The sequence below is a fragment of the Struthio camelus genome, chromosome 10, assembly GCF_040807025.1.
Source record: "Struthio camelus isolate bStrCam1 chromosome 10, bStrCam1.hap1, whole genome shotgun sequence".
NCBI classification, from domain to species: Eukaryota; Metazoa; Chordata; class Aves; order Struthioniformes; family Struthionidae; genus Struthio; species Struthio camelus.
In genome coordinates this window covers 2,464,443-2,478,657 of record NC_090951.1, presented here as the reverse complement: position 1 = coordinate 2,478,657, position 14,215 = coordinate 2,464,443, and the positions used below count along the sequence as shown (strand labels likewise).

Genomic DNA, 14,215 nt, shown 5'->3' with positions numbered 1-14,215 from the left:
TTGAATTTTGTAAATCCCATATAAGATGAGCTGTCTTATAGAGATGCTTGCTTCCCTGTCATTATCGCAGCTGAGAGTTTGTGCATCCTCAGACTAGGCAGCAGGGCTCTCCTGGACCTTGGGGTGCTGTGCAGGAGGTATGGGCTGTAGGACTCCAGGTCTCTTAAAGTCTTCATGAATAATCGAGTACCACGCAACACAAACACTGCAGGGAAACCTTTGACCTGAGCCATTAGCGCTGACATGCGCGTGATAGTGCTGCTGTCACTTTGTGCTTACCTGGGGGAACAGAGACCTGTTGAAGTGTTGCCTTAATGCTGTTTATAAATAGATAGTATTTTCTAGAGCTGCATCTGACACCTCTGAGGTTTTCATATCATCTGCACCTCAGGAAACGCAGCCTTTGTCTTGTCCTGGGCACTGCTCACCTTCGCAGCTTTCTGACATCTCAGCCGCTCCTTTTGGGCACAGTAGGGGAATTAAAACAAAAGTGTCCCATTGCTGCCTGGTTCTTGTTGCATTAACTGTAGTGGGTTGTTGGCTCTTTCCAGGTCCCTGAGCGTGAGCAGCGTTTCTTCTGTCTCTAGTGCCTCCTCCAGCAGCAGTTCTGTACGCAGTGCCGACTCTGAAGACATGTACGCAGATTTGGCCAGTCCCGTTTCCTCAGCCAGTTCCCGATCCCCAACCCCAGCACAGCAGAAGAAAGGTAGAGGTATACGGTTTGGTATTTTCTTCTCTGGGGATCCTGGAAAAAGTAAAGGGGAGCTGAGATCTACATACAGTTTTCTTGGTGATAAGACAGCCCCCGGGAAAATTGTTGGGCAGGGGTTGACACAAGTTTTGGCTACCGTATGTCTCCTATAGGCTAGAGGAGTCCAGAGGCTTCACCCGAGCAGGGTGAAAGCATGGAGCGGGGGAGGCTGTGGAGCAAGCATGCCTTCACATCCAGACACATCCATGTATCTGTGGTTGGAAAGATGCATTTTCTGCACAGGGATCTTGCTTGATGCTCCTCCCTCTCTTACCTTGTTTTCTTTCACCCTTGTGAGATTATGCTAAAGCTTCTGGACAACTGCGGTATCATATTGCTCTTCCTCTGTTCTTATCTCCAAGCTGCTATGGGCTAGAAAGAGCCTTTTGTTCCTCATCTTCTATGTTAAGCATTCTCTTTGTGAAAATTCTGGTTTCCTGGGTCTTTTAATCTTGGGGCCGCGTGCTACGCTAACTAGTGTGGGCTCTTTCAGTCTCTGAAGCTTCATCTTGCCCTGCCCTGCACAGGAAAGGCAGGTGAAAGGAACTTATTGCAGATCCCTGACGTCTTCATTCTGGTTTCGGCAGGAAAGTCGAAAAAAGAAGATAGCACTAAGGAGGAAAAGCGGAAACGGGATGTGTCTGCTCAGCTCCTGAAATCAGCCAAGCCCACCCAGGGGAGCAAATCACAGCAGCTACTCCAGACCCAGCAGCCCTCAGCCCCCCAGTCTCAGCAAGGGGGCTTCAGTGCTCACAAAGAGATCAAACTGACGCTCTTGAATAAGGTGAGAGGTGGGATGGGGTGCGATTCCCTCTGCACGTGGGTCAGAGGTGCGGACGGGACCAATACCAGGACTCTGGGCTGGCAGAAGGGGAGCTCCAGTCTCCATGTTGTCAGGATGAGCTCAGTTGGGTAGGTCTGCAGCTGGGATTGGAAGGGTGGCAGACCGAACCTGTCTGGCAGCACACACCCTGTGGTGACTTGAGTTGGGACTGTGTTGGCGGCTCCCCGGGGCACATTCCTCCTGCAGCTTCAAGGGCTGTTACCTGCTTTCTCGAAGGCTGCAGCCAGAGCACTGAGGTGAAGGCAAGCATGGCGCAGTCCCGCCGTGGGTTCTCCCACATGTGCTTGGGCCTTGCCCGCTGAAAGCATGCTCTCCGCACGCTTCCGAATGAGCTGTCCTCCCACTAGCCCACTCTAGAGCAAGTTGCTGACAAGTCATTCAGTGAGTCAGGAGGTAAAAGTGGCAATTGCCTCACCTCTACCATCACACCTTCAGGAGTCTGCCATCAGCCACACTTTCCGCAGAAAGCCTGACTCTTTCCCTTGCAGTTATGATCGAGCCTGATGCCCCAGTTTGGTGCCTTCAGCTGAGATGCAATCAAGATCATGTGAAATACTTTGGCCTCGTGAAGTTTTGTGCTGGAGCAGGGTGTTGGCTCCAGTCATGTGGTTAGGTTCCTGTTTTTGAAGTGTTAATGTTTTTTTTTTGTCAGCCTAAATTCCACTGTGCGGTTTGAGGCCGCAGTTTTCCCTACTTCCCCGTCCTGTGACGTGAGGTGCCTTTATCAAATTGGTGAAGCATGCTGGGTGCCTCTGTGGGGAGGAGTACGCAATTACACACAACTACTAACAGGCATGGTAGGATCCTGGAAGAAAGCATGACTCCACATGCCTCGTTGACATTTGCTATCCTTGGTGCTGTTGGAAAAGACTCTACAAAAGCACATCCGTTTTCCCCTTTCTGGCTGTCACAAAAATACCCCATGAAACAGTGCACAGCATTAGCCCCAGAATATATCCCAGCTGCCAGAGGGTGTTGCTATTTGCTTACAGTGGTAGGGAATTAAATGGTCCCAGTGATGGTGGCCGGGACTGGCATGCACTGAGAAGGTTTAGTAGGGAACCCGCTTACATTAGTGAGCGAGCACATCCCTGGCCCCGTCAAAAGAAGCATGTCTGCTTGCTTCGGTTCTTCCTCCCTGCAGGGAGATGGCTATTCAGCTCCGTTGTCTGTTTAATTCCATTTTAGGCAGCTGACAAAGGAAGCAGGAAGAGATATGAGCCAGCAGACAAAGACAGGCCAACCTCTCCTCCAGCCAAGCGGGTTAACCTGTCACCTGACAGAGGTGAGACGTCAGACTTCGGAGGGATTCAACGCTGGGCTGTCAGGCATAGCTGGGTTCCTACTCCTGCCACTAGAGGCAGCCGTCGAGCACCCTGCTTTGGGTGACAAATGTCCTGTGAAAATCTCCGCTGTGAGAGTCCACTTGCTGGAGAGGTTAACTGCAGGCATGTATCCTTCCAAAACCTGCTGCCTTCAGTAACCTCAGAGGTGTGCGATTGCCACAGGATAACACAGGTGTATTAGCAGTCCTGCTGCAAAAACACAGTGGAGGTGAGACACTCAGGTTTGAGCGTGAAGTAACTGTGGTGAGGTCAGCCCTGGGCAGGCCAAACCTGACCTTGCCTAGCTGTCTTGCGGTGCACGCTGCAAGTGCTTTGGCTCCACTATGTCTGTGTAACTCCACTGTAAAAAGAGAAGCCCTTGCTTTGAAGATGCAACGTGCTCATTGCTGCTGTAGGTACACATCCATCTGTCCCATGAAGACCTACTGTTCTCTAATGCTCTCACTGGATATGGCTGTTGAATTTGTAGGGCTTTCCCTTCCTGTATCTCAAGGTCTTTTCTAGCTTGTAGTTCTATACAAGGGATCTTTGTCTCCTGATAGAAAGGCTTGTGGCGGTGCTTAGAAAGGGAGCACAGGCTGCCAAGGCCCCAGGAGGGATGCAGTAATTGGCTAGATCGCACATCCTGTGAAATGAGATGATTTCCCCACTTGTGTGACACAATCTGATCTGCCCCATGTGTTTAGAAAGACTCAGGCTTTCCCAGTGTTCTCTGAAGCCTCAGCAGTGATATTAGTGCCTCAGAAAACCAAGCTAGCGTGATGCATCGAGAGGGACCTAACTGCAATGCTCCAGCCTTTGCTAGCCCTACAGAAAAGCAAAGGAGGGAGTCATCGACAGAAGTGCTTCTGTTTGTCATACAAGCCAGCACTGACACGTGTTGTTTTCCCTGATGTCTCGGCTGTAGGTGTATCTTGTTGACTCTGGGTGCTAGCCAGAAGAAAATTCTGTGCTAATAGCCTGGTTGCATTTTACTACTGCAAAGGCACCTTGGAAGGGACTGGGTGAGGTTGAAGTTCACTAGGATCTAGTTCACACTACTGTTGAGCTGCAGACAAGTGAATGGGCAGATGTAGCAAACTGCACTGATTTATTGGTGTAGATATGTACAAGCAACAAATAGTATACTATAATGTATTTTTAAACAAATGGCAAATGGGATGTGAGCCCTGAGAAGTTACTCAGCCTAACCTTGTAGTGACAAACTTGCCCTTGGCTGAGTCGGGTCTAAACTCGAGGCACAGTCTGATAGGCAGCTTGTGCTCAAATATTACAGTGCAAACCTCCTCTGTGTTTGTGCCTCGAGTCTCACTTCCCTGTTCTGTGACTTCACTGTGGTAAAATCTGCAGAGTCTGCAGCCTTGGTTTTCTCCGAGGCAGGTGGCTGATGCTCCGAGGAATTGGGCACTTTTCCTCTCCAGAGCGCTAATGAAAGTGAGGTCAGCAGCCGCTGGAATGTACTGTCCCGGTGCAGCGTAGCAGGCTGTGCTGCTCTGCTGGTCTTCAGGGCTCGCACACAGCCCTGTAGGCATACAGGCTGCTTTCCAGGTAGAGTCGCTTGTCCATGCTCTGGAATAACAGTTGTTGGGAAACCCATTGTGGCAAAACCTAGATAATGCTGTTGCAGGACCCCAGCTGGCTTTCCACCACCCCTCGGTCCACGCAGCTCCGATGGGGCAGCTCCGTTCTGGCACAGCATGTCACTTCGGGCTGCCCTCAACACACACAGTGATGTTGCTGGTGGATTAGCCCCAGCAGGCTCCAAAAGTAGCAGAGCTGCACTCACACAGCACTGCTTAAGCTAGTACACCCTGTTAGCTAGCCAGCATGAAGCCTGCTCAGGTGTCTCCATGCCCATTGTGCACAAACTGGATAATCTGCCCAGGGATAATGGGGCACTGACTCTGCAAGGAGAGGCCCTGCCCCACAGGTTTGCCAGCAGAGAACAGCTTAAAAGTACAGTGGACAAGCCTTGTTCCAGGAGCCAGAGCATGAGGAGAGGGCTGGTACAGCTTCCTACAGGTGATGTTATGTACAGTTGACCACGTGGCACAGCCTTGACTAGCCGCTTTGCCCCCCATCCCTGAAGATAAGTAGGTTCCTTTTCTGGCTGCTGCTGGACTTGGCCTTTCGCTGGCATGATCTGGCTGTTCTCAAGATACAATCCTTAAAGTGCAGAAACAGTATGGTAGGCAAGATAGCACACTGTGCCTTTGTAATGGGAAAGAATATCTCACCTTTCATTTTCCTGATAGGCTCTCGCGACAGAAAAGCGACGGGGAGACTCTCTTCACCCAAGCAAGAACGACAGAGGGGCCAGAACCCGAAACCATCTCCTGCTCAGACAGACAGGTCAGTTGCCACTTGCTTTCCTGGCTTGCGGGCCAAAGCCAAAGCCGTGGCTTGTCTCGGGGGGGCCTCATCTCCCTAAACTAAAAGGCCTGCGGAGAAAACCAGAGTCCTGCCTGTGGTCTCCTCAAAGCTTGTCCTAGGTGAGGTGGAACTCGCACAGAGAAGGTGGGCGTTTCTGATGCGTCTCTGGCACATATAAATCACTTGTGCTGGCTCACGTTTCCCCACTTGTCCAGTGGTTCACTTCTTCCTCTTGGCGTGTCTTTGAGGCTCTCTGACCTTAGAGTTTCCAGTGGCCGTGAAGGCACAGAGAGGAAGGACGTGAAGCTCCTTGAAGAGGAGCCACAGGTGCTCAGAGGTTCAGCTCCTGGTGGCTCAGCCCATGCAGAAGCCACCAGGTAGACTGCTCTAGCTCAGTAAAGAGCAGGAGTCTGGGGGGTGTCTTGAGGTCAGTCTCAGCAAGAGGTGCCAACTGGGTTAGATACAGGCTCAGTCATGCCAGTGCCTCTGCTTCCTGCTAGCACCTTGTAGTGCTAATGAGGCAGAAACTACAACCCCTTCATCCCTGCTGCCAAGCTCTTCTTGGCCTCTGGTTTGGTGCCCAATTGTTCTTTGTATGCTTTGGCGTACACTGAGCCGCTCACTTTGCTGTTGTGAGATGTTAATCTCATCCAGGGGCCACATTTTAAATGGTGACTAGCCCTGGCTTTGTGCCTGTCCATCCCCTCCTGTGACAGATGACCAGCTCACGTCCAGTTCCTTGGCCGCTTGCACCTATTGCTAGCACTGGGAATACCCCATCGCAAAACTGGGTGTGTGGCTTCAGGGGCCTTGGCCTGGGCTCGACTCAGAGCCTGTTGGCTAAAGGTTTGTCGCGCACCTAGGATTTGCTCTGTCCTCCTTGCCCATGGCCAGCTAACGCGGCTTTCCATTTCTCTAGTTCCATTTCTCCAAGGGTGACCGTGAGCCAACAAACGCAGCCCTGTCCTGCACCGCTGCGTTCCTTAGCCAGCAGGATGAGTGTCATCCCCTCTCCCCAGCCTGGGGCATGAGCGAGCCTCAATTTCTGTGTGTCAAGTCTTCCCAAACCAAAGCCTAGCCCCAGCTACCGCAGCCCCATCTTTCCTTTGGCCCTGAGGTCCTGTTTTCTAGTGCTGAAGAGGAACCTCGGCCTATCCAGACTTTTATTTTTGACTGCATCCCTGGTTCTTGACCCTCTTCTGCCTACTGCTGTTTGGGTTGGCAGTGTCGCCTGTCGGGTTGGTCACACCCTGTGTTCGGGGACTGGGTGGGTGAGGAAACAACAGGGTTCTCTGGGGCAGCCAAACTGGAGGTCTGCGTCCTGTTTTGAACTCTTTGGGGCTTTGATTCATACTTGCACAGTCCCGCTTCTGTCGAGTGTGCAAGCAGCGTTAACAGAGGGGACAGTGACTCCTGCCCCAACGTCTGCCAGTAGGATGACAGCAGCAGCTGTATGGGCTTCCCCATACGAGTCCATGTGGTTCAAGCCGTTAGGAGGAGCCAGCTGAAGCTCAGATGGTGCCTTTGCCAAAAGCTGTGTGTAGCCCCTCTGCCTTACTGAGCTAGCAGGGCTGTGAAACCCCAGCAGGCATGTTGCGAGGCAGCAGGCGTGGGACACCGCTCCACTTCGTGGTCCTGTCATCCTCTTCCCCCCGAGGGGGGCGGTGGTGACGCGCAGCAGGAAGAGCTGCAGGCCGCTTTCCTCCAGCCCAGCGCCGGCTCGCTGGGCGCAGGGAAGGGGAGCCTGCTCTCCCGGGAGCCTTTGCTCCCGCAGCAGCGGTGTTGGACTGCAGCAGTACGCCACAGGAGCAGAACGGCAGCGTGGGGTGAGTGGGAGGGCGGAGGGCTCCCCACTAATGCCAGCGAGATCTATGCTATAACGCAGTAGCTGTCGCAGGCACCCAGCTGCAGGGCAGGGGCCGCTAAGAGCTGAGACCATGAGCCTGCAAGGCTGTCTTGTGTTTAACTGTGATACTGCGCTTTCCTCTCCCCTCTTGGCCTTTGGGGTGTTCGTTTTTATGCTGTGAGCTCCCTTGCACGCGCGCATCTGTGTGGGCTGCTCCTAATAGCAGCAAGCTGACGCGGCCCTTGGGGGCTGCTGTCGTAGAGGCTGTGGTACTGAGTTTAAATTCAGGATTCCCCCGAGGCAGCTGATCCTTTACCATTTCAGCTGGTTTACCAAACGAGCCTCACCTCTCAAACCTGTTTTCTTCCACTGATGCTTAGAGCGATGCTTTCTTGCAGAGTAGGCACTGGTTGGTTTTCTTTCCATCGTATTTGTACTGTTTTGGAGCAGGCTACATCCTGCCAGCAAACACCCTTCTCACCACCTTGTGCCTTTCTCTCCTTGCCAGGAAACGCCAGCTGTCACCCCAGTCCAAGAGCTCCAGCAAAGTCACGAGTGTACCAGGCAAAGCGTCCGAGCCAGGCCCCACGGGCGCCAAGGCGGGCAAGTCTAGCACGCTGTCGCGACGGGAGGAGCTCCTGAAGCAGCTCAAAGCAGTGGAAGATGCCATTGCTCGCAAACGGGCCAAAATTCCTGGGAAAGTATAGTGGGCTGTGCGCGGAGCGCCGCTCTGCCCCATTAGTGACTGTTCATGTTTTTATAAATAGTGTAAAAGCGGCCACTTTGGGATTTTGCAGTTCTGTCTTATTTTGGCTGCGATTCTTTTTAAAAAAAAAAAAAAAAAATTAAAGTTTGTCAGCTGAGAACACACATCTGCAACGACTCGCTCTGGCTCCCCCCGCCACAGGGCCAGCGGGTCTAGTCCCTTCGCTCTGCCAGCCGTGCACGGCAGCCCGCGCTGGCACCAGGACGGAGGCCACCACCGTGTTTTCCATGTAAATTATGCACAGAGGACTCCAGCCCTGTCGGATACTCTCACTACTTTCTCTCTTTCTCTCTGCCCTCTCCTCTTTGCTAGCCTTGAGTTGTATTCTTCTAGTTAGCCCTGCTGTGTGTTGAGTGTCTTCAGCAATGCAGTTCTATATACTGTGTAATGAGAGAACCGAAAACTGCTGTGAACTACTGGCAACATTACCTTCTCTCCCTGCCCTCCCACCCCAGGAACAAAACAAATATATATATATTCTTGACTAAAGTCTGATTGGGAAAATGACCTGTCTTTTATTTTAAGCATCAGATTGTTTTAGTTGATTTAAAAGGAACCCTGAAGGTATTGTTGGGATGTCTGTCTAACAAGGAGGCTCCTTTTTCTTTTTTTTCTTTTTTTTTTTTTCTTTTTTGAGGGATCTCCCTGAAATAAAGTATTTTGATAACCAGTTCTTCCCCTCTCCTCTGTTCTCTCCAGGGCCCCCGTGCTCCCCACCCCTCATCTTGGGCCGCCTGTCCTCTGCTCTGTCTTAGGGCGGTGTTGCAGGCTTTTGCGGCTGTGCTGACAGCGCAGCAGCCCCAGCGGTGCACGCAGCTGCGTGGCCCGTGCAGCGCTGCCACAGCTGGCGGCGGAGCACGGCCTCCCTCGGCACCGGGGCCTGGTCCTCCCGCCACCCCGTCGTGGCATCTGGGAACGTCAGTGCTGGGCGGCTGCAGGTCAGGTCCCGCGGGCGCTGCGGTGCTGCCTGCTCCCCTTGCTCTTGCCAGCAGCCCCTGCCTTCTGCCAGCCCAAGTGAGCGACTGCCTGCGCAGCGCCTGCGGCTGGCGGGGGAGCGGGGGCCCGATCCTTCCTCCCTTCGCTTACGCGACGAGCGGCCGGGGCCCCGGTGCAGGGCTGCGCGTGCAGCTGCCGGCGGCGTGCAGCGGCCCCGGCGAGCGCCGCTGCGGTGCCAGGGAGCTTGCCGCGGGGGGACGCTGAGCCGCACGGCCAGCTCTCCGCTGGCTCTGCAGAGGGCTGGGTGGCTGGAGGGGAGCGGATGTGCCCTGTGCGGCAGGACCGCGGCCGAGCCCTGCCGTGCGGCTGGCCGGAGCCGAGCACCCGCGCCTGGTGGCCCCGCAATGCTGCTGCCCCGCAAGGCGATTGCAGCAGCGATGCGACGTGGGCCGGTGGAGCGGGAAAAATGCTCTTCATCCCTGCGTCCCCATTGCCAGGTCCTGCTGCGCCCTCTTCTCCACTCGGGGCCTTCAGCCTGGCCGTGAGCATCTTCCTCGCGTCTTCCTCTTCCCTTGGCCGTGCCATCGGCGAGGGCTGGGAGCGCTCGCCCGGCCGCGGCTGCCGCGGAGCAGGGGGCGGCGGGGTGCCTGCTCCCCCTCTGTCCAGCCCTGGCGCTGCCCTTGGCTGGGGGGCCACGCAGGGGGCGACGGCATCCTTTGGCCCTTTCCGGGGTTGCCCAACTCGGGACTTCTTGGCCTTGCTGCAAGCCCGGAGCGAGGCCGCCCCGGGAACGTGACAGTGATATCACCACTGGGCTTGCGCAACGGGGCCAGGGCTGGGCCGGGGCCACGGCTCGGGGCACGGGGACTGTCCCCATCGCTGGGGGTCCTCCCCTGGCCCGCTGCTGCCAGCCCCGGGCACGAGTGCGGGCATCACGGGGCCGGGAGGGATGGCGCGGCAGCCGGGGGGGCAGCCCTTCCCTGCCTCAGTTTCCCTCCGAGGGAGCCGCGCCGGGCAGCTGCTCTGCCCCAGCCAAGGTGGCGAGTGCGGCGGGCCAGGGCCGGCCGAGGGGCTCTGGCGGGGCCCCGCGGTGCCCCCTGCCCCGGCAGTGCCCGGGGCCATCGGCCGTCGCGGGGCTGGCAGGCGGCGATTTCCGGGCTGCGGGTGCAGGGCTCGGGCTCGGGAGAAGGAAGTGCGGCGGGCCGCGTGCGGGGAGGAGGAAGGGAGCCGGGCGCCGGAGTTTCCAGGTGTGTGCACATCACCTGCGCCAGCCCTATATAAAGGCGGCGGCAGGAGCGCTGCCACTCGGCCGCCCGCACCCCCGGGGCAGCCGCAGGCAGCAGCTCGCGAGGCCGCCGCCGCTCGCCCGCCCGCCCGCCCGCTCGCCCGCTCATGGTAACGGCCGGCCGGGTGCTGCGGGGCGCGGGGGGCACGCGGGGGGCATGTGGGGGGGGTGCGCCTGGCTGCGCGCGCTAGCACGTGCGGCGAGCGTGCCAGCACCGATGTCAACGGGGACGGGCCCACTCAGTGTGAAACTGCATGTGCATGTGTTCGTGTGCATGTGTATGTGCATGCACGTGTGCTGTTGCTCGGTGTATGTGATGGGTCTGGTGCGTCTGTGCGGGTATATGTGTGTTTTAAGCACATGCACTGCTATTTGTGGTGGGCAAGTGCAGGGATGCAGGCACAAGCATGTGCTGGTGCGCTGGGTGTCTGTACATGTGCAGGTACTGCGTGTGTGCGTGTGCGTGTGCGTGTGCGTGTGCGCGCGCTCTGGTGCTCTGGGTGAGTGTGCACATGTATGTGTTGGTGCTCTGTGTGTGTATGCATGTGTGCACGTGCTCTGTGTATGTGTGTGTGTGTGTGTGTGTGTGTGTGTGCATGTGTGCTGGTGCTCTGCATGCCTGTGCACACATGTATGTGTGCTGGTGCTCTGCATGTGTGCGCACACACATCCTGGTGCTGTGTGTGTGTGTGTGGGTGGGTGGGGGGGGTGTGTGTGGGGGGGGGGGTGTGCGCACATGCGTGTGTGTGCGTGCATGTATGTTGATGCTCTGCGTGTGTGTGTGTGCACTGATGCTCTGCATGTGTGCACACACATATGCTGGTGCTCTCGGGGGGGGTGTGCACTGATGCTCTGCATGTGTACACTGCTGCTCTGCATGTGTGCGCATGTGTATGTGTGCTGGTGCTCTGCATGTATGTGCACACATATCCTGGTGGGGGGGGGGGTGGGTGGGTGTGGTGTGTGTGTGTGTGTGTGTGTGTGTGTGTGTGTGTGTGTGTGTGTGTGTGTGTGTGTGTGTGTGTGCGTGTGCGCATGTATGTTGATGCTCTGCGTGTGTGTGTGTGTGTGTGTGCACTGATGCTCTGCATGTGTGCACACATATGCTGGTGCTCTCGGGGGTGTGGGTGGGTGGGTGTGCTAATGCTCTGCATGTGTATACTGCTGCTCTGCATGTGTGTGTGTGTGTGTGTGCACGTGTATGTGTGCTGGTGCTCTGCATGTGTGTGCACACATATCCTGGTGTGTGTGTGTGTGTGTGTGTGTGTGTGTGTGTGTGTGTGTGTGTGTGTGTGTGTGTGTGTGCGCGCGCGTGCGTGTGTGTGTGCGTGCGTGCGTGCATGTATGTTGATACTCTGCGTGTGTGTGTGTGTGTGTGTGTGTGTGTGTGTGTGTGCACTGCTGCTCTGCACATGTGTGCACACATATGCTGGTGCTCTGCATGCCTAAAGCCTCCCCGGCTGGCTGGGGGGGGGGGGGGGGGGTGCTGCATGCTCCCCCCGACAGGCTCCGTGCTGAGGTGGGCATGGCCCCTGCGTTTTGGGGTTTGGGGGGGGGGGGGGGGGGGGCGGTCGCGTCCCCGTGGAGGGCACAGGGGCAGGGTGCCGGGCGCTGCCTGCTCACCTGCCCTCCCCTCTGTCGGCAGGGCTGGCTCGCTGCCCTGGCGCTGCTGGGCGCCCTGGGGCTGTGCCACGGCCTGCGGCGCCCGGGCAGCCCCCCGCACCACCAGCACGTGCACTGCTACAGCGCGGGCGAGCTGCAGCCCGACGAGGCCCCCGCGCACCTCGTCGGCCGCCGCCTGCGCTGGGACCACTACGCGCCCGTGCAGCTGGTGCCGCAGCTGGAGCGCCTGCAGCAGGAGCCGCGCCGCCGCCGCCGCCGGCAGCCCGAGCATGCTTGCCCCACGCTGCAGCTCCGCGCCGGCCTCCGCAGCGAGCCCAACGAGCGCTCCATCTCGCCCTGGCGCTACCGGTGAGTGAGCGGGGGCCGCCCTGCGCTCGGAGCTGTGCCTCGGTTTCCCTCTGCCCCCCACCCCCAGCGTCCACCCTCCTGGGGTTCGCCACAGGGGTTGGTACCCAGCAGCATCGCGGATGCTGAGCCCGCATCCCTGCCCGCAGCATCGACGAGGACGCGCACCGGTACCCGCAGAAGCTGGCCTTCGCCGAGTGCCTGTGCCGGGGCTGCGTGGACGTGAAGACAGGCCGGGAGACGACGGCGCTCAACTCGGTGGCCATCCAGCAGACCATGATGGTGCTGCGGCGCAAGCCCTGCCCGCGCCCCGCCAGCCCCGGCCTCTTCACCTTCGAGGTGGACTACATCAAGGTGCCGGTGGGCTGCACCTGCGTGCTGCCCCGCACCGGGCGCTGAGCCCCCGCCGGCGCGCTCCCGGGGAGCCCGGCCCTAGCGTGACCGTGTCACCGCAGCCCCTCGTGCTTGTTTTAAAGCACCTGTCTGGCACCGCCGTGGCCCTGTGGAGCTGGAGGGGTGGGGGTGGGATCCCCCGCACCCCCCCCCCCAAAAAAAAAAATCACCTTTTTATTTATGTTATTTATGAGCCCGGCCCCAGGGTCGAGGGGGCTGCGTAACGCCTGCTGGGAGTCTTTTTTTTTTTAAAGCACATTATTTATTGCTGCTCCCCTGCAAGCGCTGCGGCTCCAGTGCCAGGTCCGGCGTCCCGTCAGGCGCCCGTGGCCCGGCCCGGCCCGGCCCCCTCCCTGGGTGCTCACTGTGTATTTATTGCCCCGTAACGCTATTTATTGTGCCCCGGCCGTGCCCGCGAAGGCTGCGGTGATGCTCTGGCTCCATGCAGGCATGGCACAGCCTCCCAATAAAGCCTGATCCCCCCCCAACCACCACCTGTGTGTTGCCTGCTGTGTCCCTGGGGGCTGTTTTGGGCAGGGGAAGGGGATGGGACCCATTTTGGGTTGGGGGGGGAGGAAACCTGCCCCCCCCCAGCACCCAAGTGGGGCCCAGCCCTGCTGCCAGCCCCGGGGCGCCCACAGCACCCTGCCACCCACAGTTTTCCCACAGCTCCCCCAAAACACCAGGCACCCACGTCCCATGGGCCCAGCGCCACCTGCCGGGATCGGTCCTGCACCGCTCCCCCGGCAGCACCCATGGGCGCCCCACCACCGGCCCGGCCTGGGATGCTGCAAAGGGGCTCCCCGGAGCAGCCACTGCCACCTAGCAGGATCAGGGATTTGGCTAGAAATGAGGTTGTCACCACCAAGCAGGGCTAAGGACGAGGCTGTGCCTTGTCCCCTCGGGTCACACACAGGCACCCAGACCCCTTCTGTGCACGGGAGTGTGGCACGTGGAGAAATGGCCCCTTTCCCTGCCAGGATGGTGGCACAGGTCTGGCACTTGTCCCCGGTGGGGTGGCGGGGGCCATCGGTGCCCCCGTGCTGCAGGGAGCCCATGGCAGGGCTGGGGGGGGGGGCATGGTGGAGGGCACCCGCTGGGTGCTGCGTCCCCCACTCGGTTTCAAGGACGCGCTGGGCGGAGGGGAGGGCACGCAGAGCTCGGGGCAAGCGCTGGCCGGGTAGCACAGCACGGGCCCCTCAAACTTCGGTAACGTGGTGCCAAGCCGGGGCAGTTGGCATCATGTTTGAAAGCCACAATTAGGCTGTAGCGCAATTCGCCTTACGCCCCAGCGGCGCTGCCTGCCAGCGTTCGGTGACAGCAGCGCGAGGGACACGGCGCTGCAGCAGCCGGGCCGGGAGCCTTTGGGCCAGCACCAGGTTACGGGGTCAGGGCGGGGAGGGGGCCGTGGTGCAGCAGTCACTGCCCGAGCTGAGGGAATGGCCACTATAGAGGACATGCCCATAACCATGCCATTTGTCATGAAAATTCGCCCCGAGCCCGCTATCAACAGTTGCCCCCCCCAGCCTCGCGCCCCCGTTCCGCTGCAGCCCGGTAAGGGTCTGTCCCTACTACGTAATTGCAACGCTGGGATGACGCAGGGAGATTATTTTGCAGGGTTCTGCCCCGGGACCCACAATTTGAGCCCAGTGCTTTCTGTTAAGGGAACCCCTGTGCCCAGAGATATAACCCTGTGGAGTCCCCTCC

At 58.2% G+C, this 14,215-nt stretch overlaps 2 protein-coding genes across 26 annotated transcripts in view; both read left to right on the top strand.

Moving 5' to 3' along the window:
- The window catches only part of ZC3H18 (zinc finger CCCH-type containing 18), a 51,287-nt gene extending 42,691 nt beyond the window's left edge, over positions 1–8,596 (top strand). For 13 of the 25 annotated variants that reach the window (XM_068955659.1, XM_068955651.1, XM_068955641.1 and 10 more), the window contains 5 exons: positions 552–712; positions 1,339–1,535; positions 2,784–2,880; positions 5,197–5,293; positions 7,669–8,596. In XM_068955659.1, the coding sequence (XP_068811760.1) occupies positions 552–712; positions 1,339–1,535; positions 2,784–2,880; positions 5,197–5,293; positions 7,669–7,867 (751 nt within the window). In that variant the 3' untranslated portion in view covers positions 7,868–8,596. The remainder of the gene's footprint in view (positions 1–551; positions 713–1,338; positions 1,536–2,783; positions 2,881–5,196; positions 5,294–7,668) is intronic. The other 12 variants (XM_068955648.1, XM_068955653.1, XM_068955666.1 and 9 more) reach the window with 3 other exon arrangements.
- A 1,606-nt stretch (positions 8,597–10,202) lies between these two features.
- Positions 10,203–14,154, top strand: IL17C (interleukin 17C). The gene is made up of 3 exons (XM_068956352.1): positions 10,203–10,257; positions 11,793–12,118; positions 12,265–14,154. Exons 1-3 carry the CDS (start codon positions 10,255–10,257, stop codon positions 12,512–12,514), a joined length of 579 nt encoding a protein of 192 aa, XP_068812453.1. The 5' UTR covers positions 10,203–10,254; the 3' UTR covers positions 12,515–14,154.
- Positions 14,155–14,215: the final 61 nt, after the last annotated feature.

Coding starts and splice junctions, on each gene's coding strand:
- IL17C (XM_068956352.1), top strand. Junction 12,119..12,264: donor ATCTCGCCCTGGCGCTACCG/GTGAGTGAGCGG, acceptor CCCTGCCCGCAG/CATCGACGAGGACGCGCACC.